This window comes from Scyliorhinus torazame, chromosome 15 (genome assembly GCF_047496885.1).
Source record: "Scyliorhinus torazame isolate Kashiwa2021f chromosome 15, sScyTor2.1, whole genome shotgun sequence".
Lineage (NCBI taxonomy): Eukaryota > Metazoa > Chordata > Chondrichthyes > Carcharhiniformes > Scyliorhinidae > Scyliorhinus > Scyliorhinus torazame.
This window is the reverse complement of record NC_092721.1, coordinates 153,320,696-153,341,820: the sequence shown is the minus strand read 5'-3', so window position 1 is coordinate 153,341,820 and position 21,125 is coordinate 153,320,696. Positions and strand designations below refer to the sequence as shown.

Here is a 21,125-nt window from a genome sequence, read left to right as displayed (position 1 = left end):
TAATTATTGGACAGCCAAGGGCCAAAGGCTTTGGGTGTTTTTCGAAGAATTACTGGTTCATTCAAATGCGTCGCGACTACAGGTCGAGGGGGCTAGAATTGACCGTACCCTATCCCAGGGTGTTGTCATACCATTATGAATTGACATTATTTTATGTGCACTTCTGAGAAAGGTCATGTTGAACTGCCTCACACATAGCTTGTAAAGACGTAACAGTCTAATTTTGGATAAAGCATTGTTCAAGCTTCACAGAGCATTATGACTTTATCCTTGACCCAATAACGTTAGATAATGGTTTTAATTTCAACATAACACAGTCAAAGAATTCAAAACTTTCATTGTTGAGAAGAATGGGCCTGCTCTTTGAATTACCAGCCTTTTGTTTTTGCAGAACTGCAAAGAGAAATTGGAATGCTCATTTATCAAATCCCTGATAAGAAATATAACGTGTCAATTTAAAGCAAACCTTCTAGATCGTACATTGAATGTAATATGGCTGATATGGCTTTCATATTTAACAGAATACCATAAAGAGAATCCTGTTGAATGTAATTTTTAAATCATTTTCTTTCATTCCCATTAAAGCACACACTTTGAAGCTGTTCACTCCACTCAGGTTTTAATCTCTGTATCACAGCAGCTAAGTTACATTGAAAGCTTTTTGAAAGAACCAGAGATGAAAAACACATCTAGTGAGTTAGGAGTCAGTGGTCGAGAAAACTATTGTAAGACCAGTTGGTATTACATATTAGAAAAGTTTTGAAGTATTCACCGCGTCCATTATTTACTGCAGCTTCATCCTATGATTACAATATAATTACAGCCGGTAAAATGGTTGTTTGGCCCGACAGGCCCAAGCTGTTGCTGATGGCACATCAGCTGATTCCCAAACATTTTCCATCGTCACTCTATTACGAAGCTTGAAAATTGTCATTACTCCAAAGTGAGTGCAGTGGGGGGGGGATTGTGGACGTGGGGTGGGGGTGGGAAATTAGTGAGAGCGGCGGTGGGGAGGATTAGTGGGAGCGGTGGTGGGGGGACTTAGTGTGAATGGCGGGGGGAGGATTAGTGAGAGCGGTGAGGGGGGATTAGTGAGAGCGGTGGGGGGGGATTAGTGAGAGTGGTGGGGGAGGATTAGTGAGAGCGGTGGGCGGGGGATTAGTGAGAGTGGTGGGCGGGATTAGTGAGAGCGGTGGGCGGGGATTAGTGAGAGCGTTGGGCGGGGATTAGTGAGAGCGGTAGGCGGGGGATTAGTGAGAGCGGTGGGCGGGGGATTAGTGAGAGCGGTGGGGGGGGATTAGTGAGAGCGGTGGGCGGGGGATTAGTGAGAGCAATGGGGCGGGGATTAGTGAGAGAGGTAGGAGGGGGAATAGTGAGAGCGGTGGGCGGGGGATGAGTGAGAGCGGTGGGGGGGATTAGTGAGAGCGGTGGGGGAGGATTAGTGAGAGCGGTGGGGGAGGATTAGTGAGAGCGGTGGGCGGGGGATTAGTGAGAGCGGTGGGCGGGGATTAGTGAGAGCGGTGGGCGGGGATTAGTGAGAGCGTTGGGCGGGGGAATAGTGAGAGCGGTGGGCGGGGGATTAGTGAGAGCGGTGGGCGGGGGATTAGTGAGAGCGGTGGGCGGGATTAGTGAGAGCGGTGGGAGGGGGAATAGTGAGAGCGGTGGGCGGGGGATTAGTGAGAGCGGTGGGGGGGGATTAATGAGAGCGGTGGGGAGGATTAGTGAGAGCGGTGGGCGGGGGATTAGTGAGAGCGGTGGGCGGGGATTAGTGAGAGCGGTGGGCGGGGATTAGTGAGAGCGTTGGGGGGGGATTAGTGAGAGCGGTGGGCGGGGGATTAGTGAGAGCGGTGAGGGGGGATTAGTGAGAGCGGTGGGGGGGGGATTAGTGAGAGCGGTGGGGGAGGATTAGTGAGAGCGGTGGGCGGGGGATTAGTGAGAGCGGTGGGCGGGGGATTAGTGAGAGCGGTGGGCGGGGATTAGTGAGAGCGTTGGGGGGGGATTAGTGAGAGCGGTGGGCGGGGGATTAGTGAGAGCGGTGAGGGGGGATTAGTGAGAGCGGTGGGGGGGGATTAGTGAGAGCGGTGGGGGAGGATTAGTGAGAGCGGTGGGGGGGGATTAATGAGAGCGGTGGGGAGGATTAGTGAGAGCGGTGGGCGGGGGATTAGTGAGAGTGGTAGACCGCGGATTAGTGAGAGCGGTGGGCGGGGGATTAGTGAGAGCGGTGGGGGGGGATTAGTGAGAGCGGTGGGCGGGGGATTAGTGAGAGCGGTGAGGGGGGATTAGTGAGAGCGGTGGGGGGGGATTAGTGAGAGCGGTGGGGGAGGATTAGTGAGAGCGGTGGGCGGGGGATTAGTGAGAGCGGTGGGCGGGGGATTAGTGAGAGCGGTGGGCGGGGATTAGTGAGAGCGGTGGGCGGGGATTAGTGAGAGCGATGGGGCGGGGATTAGTGAGAGCGGTGGGAGGGGGAATAGTGAGAGCAGTGGGCGGGGGATTAGTGAGAGCGGTGGGGTGGATTAGTGAGAGCGGTGGATGGGGGATTAGTGAGAGCGGTGGGCAGGGGATTAGTGAGAGCAGTGGGCGGGGGATTAGTGAGAGCAGTGGGGGGGGATTAGTGAGAGCGGCGGGGGGATTAGTGAGAGCAGTGGGGGGGGACTAGTGAGAGCGGTGAGGGGGGGATTAGTGAGAGCGGTGGGCAGGGGATTAGTGAGAGCAGTGGGCGGGGGTTTAGTGAGAGCAGTGGGGGGGAATTAGTGAGAGCGGCGGGGGGATTAGTGTGAACGGGTGGGGGGATTAGTGAGAGCGGTGGAGGGGGACTAGTGTCAGCAGTGGGGGGGGGATTAGTGACAGCGGTGGGCGGGGGATTAGTGAGAGCTGTGGGGGGGGATTAGTGAGAGTGGTGGGGGGGGATTAGTGAGAGCGGTGGGCGGGGGATTAGTGAGAGTGGTGGGGGGGATTAGTGAGAGTGGTGGGCGGGGGATTAGTGAGAGCGGTGGGGGGGGGGAATTAGTGAGTGCGGTGGGCGGGGGATTAGTGAGAGCGGTGGGCGGGGGATTAGTGAGAGCGGTGGGGGGGATTAGTGAGAGCGGTGGGGGGGGGATTAGTCAGAGCGGTGGGGGGGATTAGTGAGAGCGGTGGGCAGGGGATTAGTGAGAGCGGTGTGGGAGGGATTAATGAGAGCGGTGGGGGGGGATTAGTGAGAGCAGTGGGGGGGATTAGTGAGAGCGATGGGGGGGGATTAGTGAGAGCGGTGGGGGGGATTAGTGAGAGCGGTGGGGGGGATTAGTGAGGGCGGTGGGGGGGGGATTAGTGAGAGTGGTGGGCGGGGGATTAGTGAGAGCGGTGGGGGGGGATTAGTGAGAGTGGTGGGCGGGGAATTCGTGAGGGCGGTGGGCGGGGGATTAGTGAGGGCGGTGGGGGGGGATTAGTGAGAGCGGTGGGGGGGGATTAGTGAGAGTGGTGGGCGGGGAATTAGTGAGAGCGGTGGGGGGGGGATTAGTGAGAGCAGTGGGGGGGGGATTAGTGAAAGGGGTGGGGAATAGTGAGAGCGGTGGACGGGGGATTAGTGAGAGCCGTGGGGGGATCAGTGAGAGCGGTGGGGGGGCATTAGTGAGAGCGGTGGGGGGGGGATTAGTAGGAGTGGTGGGGGGGGATTAGTGAGAGCGGTGGGGGAGGGGATTAGTGAGAGCGGTGGCGGGGATTAGTGAGAGCGGTGGGGGGGGGGATTAGTGAGAGCGGTGGGCGGGGGATTAGTGAGAGTGGTGGGGGGGATTAGTGAGTGCGGTGGGGGGGGATTAGTGAGAGCGGTGGGCGGGGGATTAGTGAGAGCGGTGGGGGGGGATTAGTGAGAGCGGTGGGGGGGGGATTAGTGAGAGCGGTGGGGGGGAGATTAGTGAGAGCGGTGGGGGGGGATTAGTGAGAGCGGGGGGGGATTAGTGAGAGCGGTGGGGGGGGATTAGTGAGAGCGGTGGGCGGGGGATTAGTGAGAGCGGTGGGCGGGGGATTAGTGAGAGCAGTGGACGGGGGCTTAGTGAGAGCAGTGGGCGGGGGATTAGTGAGAGCGGTGGGCGGGGGATTAGTGAGAGCGGTGGGCGGGGGATTAGTGAGAGCGGGGGGGGGGGATTAGAGTGAACGGGTGGGGGGGATTTGTGAGAGCGGCGGGGGGGATTAGTGAGAGCAGTGGGCGGGGGATTAGTGAGGGCGGTGGGGGGGGATTAGTGAGAGCGGTGGGGGGGATTAGTGAGAGCGGTGGGCGGGGGATTAGTGGGAGTGGTGGGCAGGGGATTAGTGAGAGCGGTGGGGGGGGATTAGTGAGAGCAGTGGGGGGGGATTAGTGAGAGGGGTGGGGGGGATTAGTGAGAGCGGTGGACGGGGGATTAGTGAGAGCCGTGGGGGGGATCAGTGAGAGCGGTGGGGGGGCATTAGTGAGAGCGGTGGGCGGGGGATTAGTGAGAGTGGTGGGGGGGGGGATTAGTGAGAGCGGTGGACGGGGGATTAGTGAGAGCGGTGGGGGGGATTGGTGAGAGCGGTGGGAGGGGATTAGTGACAGCGGTGGGCGGGGGATTAGTGAGAGCGGTGGGGGGGGGATTAGTGAGAGCGGTGGGGGGGGGGGATTAGTAGGAGTGGTGGGGGGGGATTAGTGAGAGCGGTGGGGGAGGGGATTAGTGAGAGCGGTGGGCGGGGGATTAGTGAGAGCGGTGGGGGGGGGATTCGTGAGAGCGGTGGGGGGGGGATTAGTGAGAGCGGTGGGCAGGGGATTAGTGAGAGCGGTGGGGGGGATTAGTGAGAGCGGTGGGCGGGGGATGAGTGAGAGCGGTGGGGGGGGGGATTAGTGACAGCGGTGGCGGGGGATTAGTGAGAGCGGTGGGGGGGATTAGTGAGAGCGGTGGGCGGGGGATTAGTGAGAGCAGTGGGGGGATTAGTGAGAGCGGTGGGCGGGGGATTAGTGAGAGCGGTGGGCGGGGGATTAGTGAGACCGGTGGGGGGGGATTAGAGTGAACGGGTGTGGGGGGATTTGTGAGAGCGGCGGGGGGGATTAGTGAGAGCAGTGGGCGGGGGATTAGTGAGGGCGGTGGGGGGGGATTAGTGAGAGCGGTGGGGGGGATTAGTGAGAGCGGTGGGCGGGGGATTAGTGGGAGTGGTGGGCGGGGGATTAGTGAGAGCGGTGGGGGGGGATTAGTGAGAACAGTGGGGGGGGATTAGTGAGAGGGGTGGGGGGGATTAGTGAGAGCGGTGGGGGGGATTAGTGAGAGCGGTGGGCGGGGGATTAGTGGGAGTGGTGGGCGGGGGATTAGTGAGAGCGGTGGGGGGGGATTAGTGAGAGCAGTGGGGGGGGATTAGTGAGAGGGGTGGGGGGGATTAGTGAGAGCCGTGGGGGGGATCAGTGAGAGCGGTGGGGGGGCATTAGTGAGAGCGGTGGGGGGGGGATTAGTAGGAGTGGTGGGGGGGATTAGTGAGAGCGGTGGGGGAGGGGATTAGTGAGAGCGGTGGCGGGGATTAGTGAGAGCGGTGGGGGGGGGATTAGTGAGAGCGGTGGGCGGGGGATTAGTGAGAGTGGTGGGGGGGATTAGTGAGAGCGGTGGGGGGGGATTAGTGAGAGCGGTGGGGGGGGGATTACTGAGAGCGGTGGGGGGGAGATTAGTGAGAGCGGTGGGGGGGGGGATAAGTGAGAGCGGGGGGGGGATTAGTGAGAGCGGTGGGGGGGGATTAGTGAGAGCGGTGGGCGGGGGATTAGTGAGAGCGGTGGGCGGGGGATTAGTGAGAGCAGTGGACGGGGGATTAGTGAGAGCAGTGGGCGGGGGATTAGTGAGAGCGGTGGGCGGGGGATTAGTGAGAGCGGTGGGCGGGGGATTAGTGAGAGCGGTGGGGGGGATTAGAGTGAACGGGTGGGGGGGATTTGTGAGAGCGGCGGGGGGGATTAGTGAGAGCAGTGGGCGGGGGATTAGTGAGGGCGGTGGGGGGGGATTAGTGAGAGCTGTGGGGGGGATTAGTGAGAGCGGTGGGCGGGGAATTAGTGGGAGTGGTGGGCGGGGGATTAGTGAGAGCGGTGGGGGGGGATTAGTGAGAGCAGTGGGGGGGGGATTAGTGAGAGCAGTGGGGGGGGGGGGATTAGTGAGAGGGGTGGAGGGGATTAGTGAGAGCGGTGGACGGGGGATTAGTGAGAGCTGTGGGGGGGATCAGTGAGAGCGGTGGGGGGGCATTAGTGAGAGCGGTGGGGGGGGGATTAGTGAGAGTGGTGGGCGGGGGATTAGTGAGAGCGGTGGGGGGGGATTAGTGAGAGCAGTGGGGGGGGATTAGTGAGAGGGGTGGGGGCGATTAGTGAGAGCGGTGGACGGGGGATTAGTGAGAGCGGTGGGGGGGATTAGTGAGAGCGGTGGGGGGGGATTACTGAGAGCGGTGGGGGGGGATTAGTGAGAGCGGTGGGGGGGGGATTAGTGAGAGCGGTGGGCGGGGATTAGTGAAACCGGTGGGGGGGGGATTAGTGAGAGCGGTGGGCGGGGGATTAGTGAGAGCGGTGGGGGGGGATCAGTGAGAGCGGTGGGGGGGCATTAGTGAGAGCGGTGGGGGGGGGATTAGTGAGAGTGGTGGGCGGGGGATTAGTGAGAGTGGTGGGCGGGGGATTAGTGAGAGCGGTGGGGGGGATCAGTGAGAGCGGTGGGCGGGGGATTAGTGAGAGTGGTGGGGGGGGGATCAGTGAGAGCGGTGGGGGGGCATTAGTGAGAGCGGTGGGGGGGGGATTAGTGAGAGTGGTGGGCGGGGGATTAGTGAGAGTGGTGGGCGGGGGATTAGTGAGAGCGGTGGGGGGGATCAGTGAGAGCGGTGGGCGGGGGATTAGTGAGAGTGGTGGGGGGGGGATTAGTGAGAGCGGTGGACGGGGGATTAGTGAGAGCGGTGGGGGGGATCAGTGAGAGCGGTGGGGGGGATTGGTGAGAGCGGTGGGAGGGGATTAGTGACAGCGGTGGGCGGGGGATTAGTGAGAGCGGTGGGGGGGGATTAGTGAGAGCGGTGGGGGGGGATTAGTAGGAGTGGTGGGGGGGGATTAGTGAGAGCGGTGGGGGAGGGGATTAGTGAGAGCGGTGGGCGGGGGATTAGTGAGAGCGGTGGGGGGGGGATTCGTGAGAGCGGTGGGGGGGGGGATTAGTGAGAGCGGTGGGCAGGGGATTAGTGAGAGCGGTGGGGGGGATTAGTGAGAGGGGTGGGCGGGGGATTAGTGAGAGCGGTGGGGGGGGGGATTAGTGACAGCGGTGGCGGGGGATTAGTGAGAGCGGTGGGGGGGATTAGTGAGAGCGGTGGGCGGGGGATTAGTGAGAGCAGTGGGGGGGATTAGTGAGAGCGGTGGGCGGGGGATTAGTGAGAGCGGTGGGGGAGGATTAGTGAGAGCGGTGGGCGGGGGATTAGTGAGAGCGGTGGGGGGGGATTAGTGAGAGCGGTGGGCGGGGGATTAGTGAGAGCGGTGGGGGGGATTAGTGAGAGCGGGGGGGATCAGTGAGAGCGGTGGGGGGGGATTAGTGAGAGTGGTGGGTGGGGGTTAGTGAGAGTGCTGGGGGGGGATTAGTGAGAGTGGTGGGGGGATTAGTGAGAGTGGTGGGGGGGATTAGTGACTGCAGTGGGGGATTAGTGAGAGCGGTGGGGGGGATTAGTGAGAGCGGTGGGGGGGGGGATTAGTGAGAGCGGTGGGAGGGGATTAGTGAGAGCGGTGGGGGGGGATTAGAGTGAACGGGTGGGGGGGATTTGTGAGAGCGGCGGGGGGGATTAGTGAGAGCAGTGGGCGGGGGATTAGTGAGGGCGGTGGGGGGGGATTAGTGAGAGCTGTGGGGGGGATTAGTGAGAGCGGTGGGCGGGGAATTAGTGGGAGTGGTGGGCGTGGGATTAGTGAGAGCGGTGGGGGGGGATTAGTGAGAGCAGTGGGGGGGGGGATTAGTGAGAGCGGTGGGCAGGGGATTAGTGAGAGCGGTGGGGGGGATTAGTGAGAGCGGTGGGCGGGGGATTAGTGAGAGCGGTGGGGGGGGGGATTAGTGACAGCGGTGGCGGGGGATTAGTGAGAGCGGTGGGGGGGATTAGTGAGAGCGGTGGGCGGGGGATTAGTGAGAGCGGTGGGGGAGGATTAGTGAGAGCGGTGGGCGGGGGATTAGTGAGAGCGGTGGGGGGGGATTAGTGAGAGCGGTGGGCGGGGGATTAGTGAGAGCGGTGGGGGGGATTAGTGAGAGCGGGGGGGATCAGTGAGAGCGGTGGGGGGGGATTAGTGAGAGTGGTGGGTGGGGGTTAGTGAGAGTGCTGGGGGGGGGATTAGTGAGAGTGGTGGGGGGGATTAGTGAGAGTGGTGGGGGGGATTAGTGACTGCAGTGGGGGATTAGTGAGAGCGGTGGGGGGGATTAGTGAGAGCGGTGGGGGGGGGGATTAGTGAGAGCGGTGGGAGGGGATTAGTGAGAGCGGTGGGCGGGGGATTAGTGAGAGTGGTGGGGGGGATTAGTGAGAGCGGTGGGGGGGGATTAGTGAGAGTGGTGGGGGGGATTAGTGAGAGCGGTGGTCGGGGGATTAGTGAGTGCGGTGGGGGGGGATTGGTGAGAGCGGTGGGCGGGGGATTCGTGAGAGCGGTGGGGGGGATTAATGAGAGTGGTGGCGGGGGATTAGTGAGAGTGGTGGGGGGGATTAGTGAGAGTGGTGGGGGGGATTAGTGAGAGTGGTGGGGGGGGATTAGTGAGTGCGGTGGGGGGTGGATTAGTGAGAGCAGTGGACAGGGGATTAGTGAGAGCGGCTGGTGGGGGGATTAGTGAGAGCTGTGGGGGGGGGATTAGTGAGAGGGGTGGGGGGGATTAGTGAGAGCGGTGGGGGAGCGGATTAGTAAGAGCGGTGGCGGAGATTAGTGAGAGCGGTGGGGGGGGGGATTAGTGAGAGCAGTGGGGGGGATTAGTGAGAGGGGTGGGGGGAATTAGTGAGAGCGGTGGGGGGGGGGATTAGTAGGAGTGGTGGGGGGGATTAGTGAGAGCGGTGGGGGAGGGGATTAGTGAGAGCGGTGGCGGGGATTAGTGAGAGCGGTGGGGGTGGGATTAGTGAGAGCGGTGGGCGGGGGATTAGTGAGAGTGGTGGGGGGGATTAGTGAGAGCGGTGGGGGGGGATTAGTGAGAGCGGTGGGCGGGGGAATAGTGAGAGCGGTGGGGGGGATTAGTGAGAGCGGTGGGGGGGGGATTAGTGAGAGCGGTGGGGGGGAGATTAGTGAGAGCGGTGGGGGGGGATTAGTGAGAGCGGGGGGGGGATTAGTGAGAGCGGTGGGGGGGGATTAGTGAGAGCGGTGGGCGGGGGATTAGTGAGAGCGGTGGGCGGGGGATTAGTGAGAGCAGTGGACGGGGGATTAGTGAGAGCAGTGGGCGGGGGATTAGTGAGAGCGGTGGGCGGGGGATTAGTGAGAGCGATGGGCGGGGGATTAGTGAGAGCGGTGGGGGGGGATTAGAGTGAACGGGTGGGGGGGATTTGTGAGAGCGGCGGGGGGGATTAGTGAGAGCAGTGGGCGGGGGATTAGTGAGAGCGGTGGGGTGGGGATTAGGGAGAGCGTTGGGGAGGATTAGTGAGAGCGGCGGGGGGGATTAGTGAGAGCGGTGAGGGGGGGGGGTTAGTGAGAGTGATGCACTATCAGTCACCACAAAGACGAGAGTAGTGGAACAATCGAGGCTTTTTTGAGCAAGATGTTGTGCCTCCTGTAGCTGGAACGAGAATGGCTGCAGCACAGGAGAGCACACACATTTATACGCCGCCTACCTGGCGGAGCCAGCAGGCAGGGATTTACCCTTGTACCTCTAATATACAGGCAGTGCCATAATACATGTAATATGCTACTAGTGGTGACTACCACATTCACCCCCTGTTAAAAAGAGTCTGGCGGGGGTGTTGGAAAATATTACAAGTTATGTCTATCGGGGGCCTTGACCCTCCTCTGTGATCGCCTGAGTCCTGGTGGTGATGTGGGCGCCGACTTGGTCACCTGCGACTCCGGGAGCGTGTTGTCCTCGTCTTCGTCACCCCTGAGTGGATCCAGTGGGAGGACGGGCCCTGCGGGTGTGGGGGCTGCGGTGAGGTTCACTGGAGGGAGGATGAGTGGCGCAGGGGTGAAAGACACAACCGGTGGGGGGGGGGGGCGGTGTCAGGTCGGGGATGGGGATCCAGCGGGTGCCAGGTTCCGGAGGGAGACAGTGTCCTGGCGCCCGTCGGGGTGTGCCACGTAGGCATACTGCGGGTTCGCATGTAGGAGGTGGACTTTTTCGACCAAGGGGTCCGACTTATGGGTTCGCACATGCTTCCGAAGGAGGACGGGTCCAGGAACTGTCAGCCATGTTGGGAGCGATACCCCGGAGGTGGACTTCCTGGGGAAGGCAAACACATGTTCATTGAGGGGTTTCGTTAGTCGCGGTGCAGAGGAGCGATCGGATGGAGTGGAGTGCGTCTGGGAGGACCTCCTGCCAGCGGGAGACCGGGAGACATTTAGACCGCAGATCCAGCAGGACGACCTTCCAGACCGTCCCGTTCTCAATCTCCACCTACCCGTTTCCCCGGGGGTTGTAGCTGGTCATCCTGCTCGAGGCGATGCCTTTGCTGAGCAGGAACTGACGCAGCTCATCGCTCATAAAAGAGGATCCCCGATCGCTGTGGATGTAGGTGGGGAAACCGAACAGAATGAAGATGCTGTGCAGGGCAGATGCTATCCAGATAACTACTCGTTTTTGATTTTACTTGAGTAAATCGTGCCCATTGCCTCAATATCCTTTTTCTAATATCGCAACCAGATGTGCTCACCGTTCTCCAGGTGTGGTCCAACTGAGGGCACCATTTTGAGCTTTGGTCCGCGTCCCTGATGTCAGGGTTAAATGAGGGTCACGACCTCGCACTGTATTGGAAGTACGCAGCAGTGACTGGGTGGGTGGACTCATGATGTTGGATAACCAATAGGAGTGTAAGAGGAGCTGCAGCCTACCATTGCCGGTAAGGGAGTGAGAAAGCGTCCCTATCTTGAGGAACTCTCTCAGCACCTTTGGACTTTTTAAATTAAAAATAAAGCATGAAACATTCTTTAATTGGTTCCCTGCGACTTGCAGGCTGGTAGCTCTTCTGTCTCCAATCCTGTTTCTGGGAAATGGATGAGGGAGGTAATGGTGAAATAATGCCCCCATTCTCACCTCCAAATTGGGGCAACAATTCTGCCCCAAGGCGCTATACAGTTTAACATTGCTTCCCTGAATTTAATTCTATCCCTAGGAAGCGAACATTGTTTGCCTTTCTTTGTGGCCTTATTAACGTGCTTTTAGTGATTTATGTATCTGTATTCCCAGAACCCTTTGTCTCTCTATCCTATCTAAACACTTTCAAAGGAGTGTAGGGCTTTCTTGATTGCTGCCAAAATGTACCACCTCACACTTTCATATATTGAAATTCACTTGCCAATAACATGTCCATCTTTACTTTGTTGCAATCCTCCTATGTGTTAAATCCAGTTCTCAGCTTGGTGAATTCCTGTCTTTTGCTGCTTATGCTGCTGTCAAGAAGTGACCTTCTCCCAGCTCGCTTCCAATGTCGCTCTCGGGTTGAGTGACCTGGTGGAATTCCTGAGGTTGGAAACAATCAAGTTTGTCTTGAGAGGGCCGGTTGCTGGATTGGCCCGGATGTGAACAGCCGTTCATTGACTTCTTTAGGGAGGATTGAGGTGTCAGCAGAGGGGAAAGGGGGGGGGGGAGGGTGGCATATGAGGGTTAAAATGGGGAAGGCAAGATGGGCGGAGGGGAAGGGCAAGGGGGGTTTGCGTGCTGGTTATTTATTATGCTTCTGGCTTCTGCTCTTATTTGTTGTATTTGTTGTTTATATAAATGGCGTAATAAAATATTTTTAACAAACACTTCGACTTAGTCTCCCTATTCCCTGTCAGGTGATCAAAGGAAAAGTTCAAAAACAACGCCCCATCTAATTTGGAACAGATCAGGGGTTTTCAAACTGGAGGTTGCGACCCGCAGGTGGGGAGTGGGCGGATGTCAGGAGGGGCGGAGAGTGATTGGTCGCAACGTTCCTAATCGTGGTGGGAGAAGTGCCCAACAGCTGCGACTGGCTTTTAAGAATGCCAATCGCGCTGCGCACGTGTGCCCCCTCAACCAGAACCGACAGTGCGCAGAACCGAGATATGAGGCCTTCCCCCTGCTGTCTCTGTTCACCCACTCAGCTATTGTGCTGCCCTTCCCCAGCAACCCGTCCCGTCCGGGGTCTGTCCCAGCCCTGCTTTACTCCCAGAGCCGCAGATCCACTCACCACGGCTCCTGTGCATATTCCTCCATAACCTGGAGAATTGAAAAAAAGAATGCTGGCTGCGACCTGCTTTTAAGTTGAGAATACTGGCCGCGCCCGGTCTTTAAATACAAACGATGGATTCTTCCTGCCAGAAACAGCGGCAGACAGCAGGTAACGCGCCCTGTACATCCCTGCTTTTGGCGCAAAATCAGAGGAGAGATTCCTTCATTTTCTAGCTGTGAGCAAGCAAGGCAGCCCCACAGACCTTCCCCCTGACCCCGCAGGCCTGCGCTACGAGACGGCCTGCTAACGCCACCGGGCCCCGCTGTTTCTTCTGCGGGCAGGCGAATCATCCCCACCCGCGCTGCCCTGCCCGCACCGCCACCTGCAAAGGGTGCGGCAAGAAGGGACACTTTGTGGGGGTCTGCCAGGCCCATGCCGTGGCCACCAGCGACTATGGACCGCCGCGGCAAACCCCCCTTCAGGCCCCGACCAGCCAGCGCTCACTGTCACCCCGCTATTCTAGGGCCACGTGCGACACAAGGGCACGGCCATCTTGCCCCCCGGACACCACGCTGGACGGGTGGGCGCCGCCATTTTGTCCATCACCGCCGCCAGCTTGTTCATCCCCGGACACCATGTGCGACGCCATCTTGGCTGGGGCCCCAGATCCCAGCATGGCTGACTACACGCTGCCCGATCAGAACTCGCAATTGCTTCATCTGGCCTCGGTGACACTGGACCGAAGTCGACCCCGGACACTCGCAACAGCTACAACGACAGTCTTCATCAACGGCCACGAGACGTATTGCCTGATTGACTCTGGGAGCACGGAAAGCTTTGTTCACCCCGACACGGTAAGGCGCTGTTCACTTGTAACCCACCCTGTAAATCAAAGGATCTCCCTGGCCTCCGGGTCACACTCGGTGGAGATAAAGGGGTTCTGCCTAGCGAACCTCACTGTCCAAGGCAGGAAATTTGACAATTTCCGCCTGTATGTCCTCCTGGGGCTGGACTTCCAATGCCATTTGCAAAGCCTGACCTTTAAATTCGGCGGCCCTATACCTCTCCTTACTGTCTGCGGCCTCGCGACCCTTAAGGTCGACCCGCCTTCCCTGTTTGCGAACCTCACCCCGGATTACAAACCCGTCGCCATCAGGAGCAGGCGGTACAGTGCCAGGACCGGACCTTCATCAGGTCAGAGGTCCAAAGGCTGCTGGGGAAAGGGGTCATCGAAGCGAGCAACAGTCCTTGGAGAGCTCAAGTAGTGGTGGTAAAGACCGGGGAAAAGCATAGGATGATCATTGACTACAGCCAGACCATCAACAGGTTTACGCAGCTGGATGCGAACCATCTCCCCGTATAGCCGACCTGGTAAACAGGATTGCACAATACAAGGTCTTCTCCACGGTGGATCTCAAGTCCGCCTACCACCAGCTACCCCTTCGTAACAGTGACCGCAAGTACACTGCCTTCTAAGCAGATGGGCGGCTCTGTCAATTTTTAAGAGTTCCCTTTGGTGTCACTAATGGGGTCTCGGTCTTCCAGCGAGAGATGGACCGAATGGTTGACCGGTACGGCTTACGCGCAACGTTCCCGTATCTGGATAACGTCACCATTTGCGGCCATGACCAGCAGGACCACGGCACCAACCTCCGCAAATTTCTCCAGACCGCGAAAATCCTTAATCTGACATACAATAAGGATAAATGCGTGTTTAGCACCGACCGTCTTGCCATGCTAGGCTACGTAGTGCGAAGTGGAGTTATAGGCCCCGACCCTGAGCGCATGCGCCCCCTTATGGAGTTCCCCCTCCCTCACTGCCCCAAGGCCCTGAAGCACTGCCTCAGGTTCTTCAGCTATTATGCACAGTGGGTCCCCAACTACGCAGACAAAACCCAACCCCTAATCCAGTCCACAACCTTCCCCCTGTCGACGCAGGCTTGCCAGGCCTTCAGCCGCATCAAAGCAGACATTGCAAAGGCCACGATGCGCGCCATCGACGAGTCCCTCCCCTTCCAGGTCGAGAGCGATGCGTCCGACGTAGCTCTGGTGGCCACCCTCAACCAAGCGGGCAGGCCCGTGGCTTTCTTCTCCCGTACCCTCCACGCTTCAGAAATCCGCCATTCCTCGGTCGAAAAAGAGGCACAAGCCATAGTAGAAGCTGTGAGACATTGGAGGCATTACCTGGCTGGCAGGAGATTCACTCTCCTCACGGACCAAGGTCGGTTGCCTTCATGTTCGATAATGCACAGCGGGGCAAGATTAAAAACGACAAGAACTTGCGGTGGAGAATAGAACTCTCCACCTTCAACTTCAAGATCTTGTACCGTCCGGGGAAGCTAAACGAGCCTCCTGATGCCATGTCCCGCGGCACTTGTGGCACTGCATAAGTGGACCGCCTCCGATCCCTCCAAGAGGACCTCTGCCACCCGGGGGTCACTCGCTTTTTCCATTTTGTCAAGACCCGCAATCTGCCCTACTCCATCGAGGAGGTCAGGTCAGTCACCAGGGACTGCCAAATCTGCGCAGAATGCAAACCGCACTTCTAACGGCCAGAGAGGGCGCACCTGATAAAGGCGTCCCGTCCCTTTGAATGCCTCAGCATGGATTTCAAAGGCCCCCTCCCCTCCACCGACCGCAACACATATTTCCTGAACGTGATTGACGAGTACTCCCGGTTCCCTTTCGCCATCCCCTGCCCAGACGTGACCACAACCACCATCATCAAGGCCCTCCAGGGTATCTTTACACTGTTCGGTTTCCCCGCGTACATACTCAGTGATAGGGGGTCCTCCTTTATGAGCGACGAACAGCGTCAATTCCTGCTCAGCAAGGGCATCGCCTCGAGCAGGACGACCAGTTACAACCCCTGGGGAAACGGGCAGGTAGAGAGGGAGAACAGAACGGGCTGGAAGACTGTTTTACTGGCCCTATGGTCCAGGGATCTCCCAGTCGCCCGCTGGCAAGAAGTCCTCCCGATGGCCCTCCACGCCATCCGGTCGCTGCTCTGTCCAACCACAAATCAGACACCTCATGAACGTCTCCTTGTTTTCCCCAGGAAGTCCTCCTCCGGGACCTCGCTCCCAACATGGCTAGCGACACCCGGAACCATCCTGCTTCGGAAGCATGTGCGGGCGCACAAGTCGGACCCGTTGGTCGAGAAGGTCCACCTGTTGCACGCTAACCCCCAGTACGCCTACGTGGCGTTCCCTGACGGCCGGCAATATACAGTCTCCCTTCGGGACCTGGCGCCCGCCGGAACCCCACGTGCACCCGAACCATTGCCCCCCCCCCCCACAGCACTTCACTGGAGGGTCAGTACTCCCGCCGCTCCTGCCTAGGCCCACCCACCCACCGACGTCCCCTACAGGCCCCCCCCCGCCGTGTCAACCTTTTGCCCCAACAGCGCTGCATAGGGGTGACGAAGCTGCCGGGGAGGACAAAACCACGCTCCCGGAGTCGCAACCACCAGGACCCCCATCAGAATCACCACCGAAGCCCAGGCGCTCCAGAAGGACGACCAGGCCACCCGATCAACTGATTGCTTCGCTGTGACTCTAACTGTGAACTTGTAAATATCCTCGACAGCACGGTACCTCCATACCTGGTCATACCATGTTAAAGGCAACTGTTACCACTGACCACCACCCCCGCCGGACTCTTTTTAACAGGGGGTGAATGTGGTAGTACCAGGTATTGCGGTACCTGAGAGGCTGATGACCATTGGTTAGACCCAGGAGTCTACCATTGGCTGTATTACGTAGCTCCGCCCTAAACGCGGAGTATAAGAGATGGTGCCGTCCCAGCAGCCTTCACTTTCTGTATCGAAGCTGCTGGGGAAAAGGTTCTAGTAGATTAAAGCCTTCAGTTATGAAATCACTTTGTCTTGAGTGTAATTGATTGCGCATCAGTTGGTTGTCTTATTACATAGGTGGGTTATGTGGCGAGTTTGTATCAATGATTATAGTGTATATATGAACTGAAATGAAATGAAATAAATCGCTTATTGTCACAAGTAGGCTTCAATGAAGTTACTGTGAAAAGCCCCTAGTCGCCACATTCCGGCGCCTGTTCGGGGAGGCTGGTACGGGAATGCAAGCTGTGGCTCAGGGATAGCAATTGTGTCTCTAAATCACAAGGTTCCGGGTTCAAGTCCCACTCCAACTTAAGTACAAAAATCAGGGCTGATGTCAGTACTGAGGGTGTGCTGCACTGCTGGAGAGGTGTTAAACCAAGGCCCATCTGCCTGCTTGGTTGGATGTAAAATATCCTGTGGTACTACTTCAAAGAAGAGCCGAGAAGTTGTCAAGTTATCCTGGCCAATATTTATCCCTAAATCAACATCACACACAAAAAAAATTACCTGCTTGTTATCACATTGCTGTTTTTTGGGGAGTTAACTGTGCACATATTGGTGACTGCGTTTCCTACTTTACTCCAGTGACTACACTTCAAAAGATATTTCATTGACTGCATGAGATGTCCGCTGTTAAATAAATGTAAATCTTTCTTTTCATTATGTGGAGATTTCTTTTCATTGGCAGAGTTTCAGTGGTTGTTTGGCTAGATGTAATGACCCAGTTCCTTCAGCCTCCTCTGTCAATAATTCATGATCCTGAATAAGATGGCAAAAATGCCGGCACATAAACAGGTCACTCGAGTATCTGCCACTATTTCTAGCAACGAGGGCGAGCTCTCTTTCCCTAATGAGCTCCACATTTAGTTGGAGGAAACCCAAGTAATTGGCAGAATATTCAGAGGATGTTATCACCTGAGATCCACCAGAATGTCTCGATCCTCCCATGGCGGGAAGTCATCAGATGAAAAGAGTAATTTGAAGATCAGCTGGAGAGAATCACAGTTTTGAAATTATATGTATTTTAATAAGATGCGAGATGTATCAGAGTGGGAAGACAACACAGTGCCAGTAACATAGATAATTAGACAGCTGTTGGGGCATTAAAAATGTAAATTTAATGAACAGACAAATATAAACTTGCAGATTTACATGAGACTAGCAGTGGTTGTGTTTAATTCACCTATGCTTACAATAGAGTAATTTGCTCCACGATAAAACGTGAGAAAGCAAAATTACCATACCTGTTAGGCACGAGCCCGTATGTTTTGGTTTTACAACTTAATATTTAATACCGGGAGAAAGAGATATGTTGAAGACAAATACTGAATACGTACCACAAGTCTGCTACATTCCCCTGTTGCTAAGAAAATGTAACACAAACATAAACATACACATACCTGGTGGGTGAAGTTTGCTTGCAGGTATGACATGTCTTTTGGGTGACAAAGTCACAGGTTTTGGAATATCATGATCTTTTTGTGCTTCTTTCTTCATTGCTGCTTTAGGAGTTTGAACAATTAATTTATTAGACAGTGTCTCTTTTCTCATTGTGTTATACAGGGCATGTCTGAAATTATATGTAACGCAATCTTATCTGCTCTCAGTCACAGTAACAGACAGCCGCAGGATGCAAACATCTTCTGCTTACGTGGAATGCATTTTGGCACTTAGCCGAGCCAGATCCACAGAATGTCAAAGAATTAACAGAAAATTTAAAATATGAAGTACGTATGTCCTGAGACAATTCAGATATTGCATTACATAGAATTAAAGATGGAAAATCTTTCAGTTTTTTATTCCTTTTGAAAGGAGCATGTTTAAGAAACAATCGTTATCAAGAAACCAATTAAATAAGTCTACAGTACTTTGAAGAAAGGTAGTAATCCCTACAGATTAAAACAATGATTTTGGGCATTGCTGTTTACTTCTTTAATCCCATGTTAGATGCCAGAAAATTAAATTAAACTAAACTAAACAAGCTCAGATAGCTATTGATTAGTACAATTTACATCTCAGTCCCAGATGTGAGGAACTTTATCAAATTTTAAGGATGTCTGCGTTACTTTCTGCAGACGTGATTGAAGGTTTCTTAATGAGTGGATGGGCTTGGTAGACGAGTAGGAAGTTCCTTACTGGAGGGCCAGGAGGACTAATATCCAGCTTAATCCTCGAATGATCTTAGTTGGCCAAAATGGATATAATAGAGGGAATTTTAACCCCAGAAAATGGGCAGATTTGGCTCCGGTGGGGAGAATAAAAGTGTTTAAGGCTGAATCCGGATCCCCAATTCCCCTCTGGTCCACCCACTTCTGGCATTTAAATAGAGACAGGATGGGTTTGTGCCAGACTCCGTGGAGGCAGGTTGACACTTCGGATGCTATCAAGAGGCTGAGGGCCTCATTTTGTTTGACCGCTTGAAATCTAACCCTGACCGGCAGGTCTCCTGGGCCTTGGGAAACTCACCAGCGAAATTGAGGATAAGGACAGCCAGGAGGCAAATGCCTTTCCAATGACTTGCTGAATAAAGCATGCTTGGTCAGCTCCTTATGGTCAGGCACCCTTTGCCACAAATTTAACGGAGGTATTAGAAGATTCAAAATAATTACGTTACTGTCTTTCATAAAATAGCAACAGGATTCATTATTATGCAAAGCAATTTCCCAACTTTAATTATATATGGCCAGAAGCACTGATTTCCATTAATCTATGTGATGTGCTCTGCTGGTTCATAAAGGGTTGATTATAAAAGATTGTTGCACCAATGTTTAGTACAAGCACAAAGTAATATCCATAAAAGAGGATTCTCATTCATTTGCATTGTAATTGACCAACACACAGCAACCTTTTTCTATAAAATTAAACTACATCACAGTTCACCATAAACAAGTCCCCTAATACTCTGCAATATTGTGGCTGTGGAAATTGCCATGGAATTTAGTACCCACTGGAGAATTTCTCCACAGTACTTATTTTCCTTTTGTCGTTCTGTTCGCTATCATTTTGGAACCAAAGCTGAAAGCATCAATATCAACGCCTTAATTTCTGAATACAAATAGTGAGAATCTGACACCATTTATAATCCCCACTGCACTTTCCTAAATCTCATGCATTCACACCTTGTGTATTTTAACATTTTTTTAACGTGGCTTGCGATGTTACTGGCAAGACGGGGATTATTTTCCATCCTTAGTTCACAGAGAAGGCAGTGTTCGTGGGTCTTCTTCTAGAAGTGTTGCAGTCCCTGTGGTGAAGGTGCTTCTACAATGCTGATATGAGTCTCAGAATTATTAAGGAATGGTGATGTATCTCCAAGTCTGGATGCCAAGTTGCTGCAGGGTCCAGGTGGCACTGCCAAACTGGCAGGGACACAGCTAGGGTGCCAGGCTGGTAGTACCAGGAGAGAAACAGGGTTAACATTTCAGTTTCTGAAGAAAGGTCACAACTTTAAGGTGGTCCACCGGGCACACATGGCGGCAGCGAGAATGAGCAAGTTTCTTTGGGTAGAAGACAGTTGTATGAGGTGCAAGGGCAGCCCTGAAAACAATGTCCACATGTTTTGGGCATGCCCGGAGCTTACCCTGGCAAGGGTTCGTAAGGGCAATGTCCAAGGTGCTTAACACACGGGTGGTGCCGAGTCCAGAGATAGCGATCTTTGGAGTGTCAGAAGACCCAGGAGTTCAGGGGGCAAAAGAGGTCGACGTCTTGGCCTTTGCCTCCCTAGTAGCCCGGAGACTGATTTTATTAATGTGGAGGGACTCGAAGCCCCCGAGTGTAGAGACTTGGGTTAACAACATTGCTGGGTTTCTCAGCCTCGAGAAAATAAAGTCTGCCTTAAGAGGGTCTACGCTAGGGTTCTCTCGGAGGTGGCAGCCGTTCGTCGACTTTCTCGGGGAAAATTAAAATGGCAGCAGCAGCAGCAATCTGTGGGGGGGGGGGGGGGTGAATGCTTCATTGGGATGGTGTGGGAAGACTGAGTCGCGTGGGGTAATGTCTATTTAATTGTTATTGTATATTCTCTTTTTGCACTATGTTAATGTTCACTCTTGTTTGTTTTGTTATTATTGTTCCTACTGTTTTATTATGAAAAATTCTGCAAAACCTTAATAAAAATACTTTAAAAAAAAAAGAAAGGTCGCAACCTGAAACATTGGGCGTGTTTTAATGGAAAAAAAAGTGTCTCATTTTCGGTGCACTTAGCTGGGTGTTTCCTGGTGCTTGCAGCATTGAGAACAACCCTGCTATTAAACGGGATGCTGCTTCTTTTTTGCACCTCGCTGAGGAATGCTGGCAAGGTCACGCTTAGACTCATTTCCTGCACTAATGAACTCCCACCACAGACTCCGGACCCTCCAATGTCCCAACTTACCAATTAGAGGGTAGTTGAGCCCCCCCACACCCCACCTCATAAGGACAGGGCACCTCCGAGCCCAATCTCCAGGATGGGCAAGATGCCATATGGGCACCCTGGTACTACCAGGAAGGCACACTGACAGTGCCACATCTGCATTGCCAGGGTGGCACCCAGGTGGCACTGCCAGGGTGACAGGCTGGCAGTGCCACCGTGCCCAGGTGGCATCAAGAGAAGCAGGGTACCACCTGTCCAGATCGTGACCTCCTGGGGGCCCTGATCGCCTGGGTGACCCCCAAGAGCCGGTATGCCTGTTCCATGTTTGTGGAAACCAATGCCCAACGGCACACGGTCAGGGTCTCAAAGGTGACACCATTAGGTCCCACGCCTTGGGTTACCTGGCATAGACACATTTAACAGAGACTAGCTACTCACTGAAATATGCAAATCTAGATCCCACCTATTGATGGCAGGATCCAGATCGCGACACCTCAGGAGATCTCGTTAGACCTTGCGAGGCATAATGGGCGCCGTAAATCTTGCGAGAAATTTACTGGCCTTGTCGCATCCCGAGTCGGGCACACCAAGGCCGTTAGATCGCGCCCACTAATTCTATCTCGCTCCACAGATGCCGAGTATTTCCAGAATTTTCTGATT

The 21,125-nt window shown here is 55.2% G+C and overlaps 1 protein-coding gene across 3 annotated transcripts in view; it reads right to left on the bottom strand.

The window, feature by feature from the left end:
- LOC140391911 (microtubule-associated tumor suppressor candidate 2-like) overlaps positions 1 to 21,125 on the bottom strand; it is a 766,862-nt gene that overhangs the window by 185,060 nt on the left and 560,677 nt on the right. For 2 of the 3 annotated variants that reach the window (XM_072476954.1, XM_072476953.1), the window contains one exon: positions 17,518 to 17,619. In XM_072476954.1, the coding sequence (XP_072333055.1) occupies positions 17,518 to 17,619 (102 nt within the window). The remainder of the gene's footprint in view (positions 1 to 17,517; positions 17,620 to 21,125) is intronic. The other variant, XM_072476955.1, reaches the window with a different exon arrangement.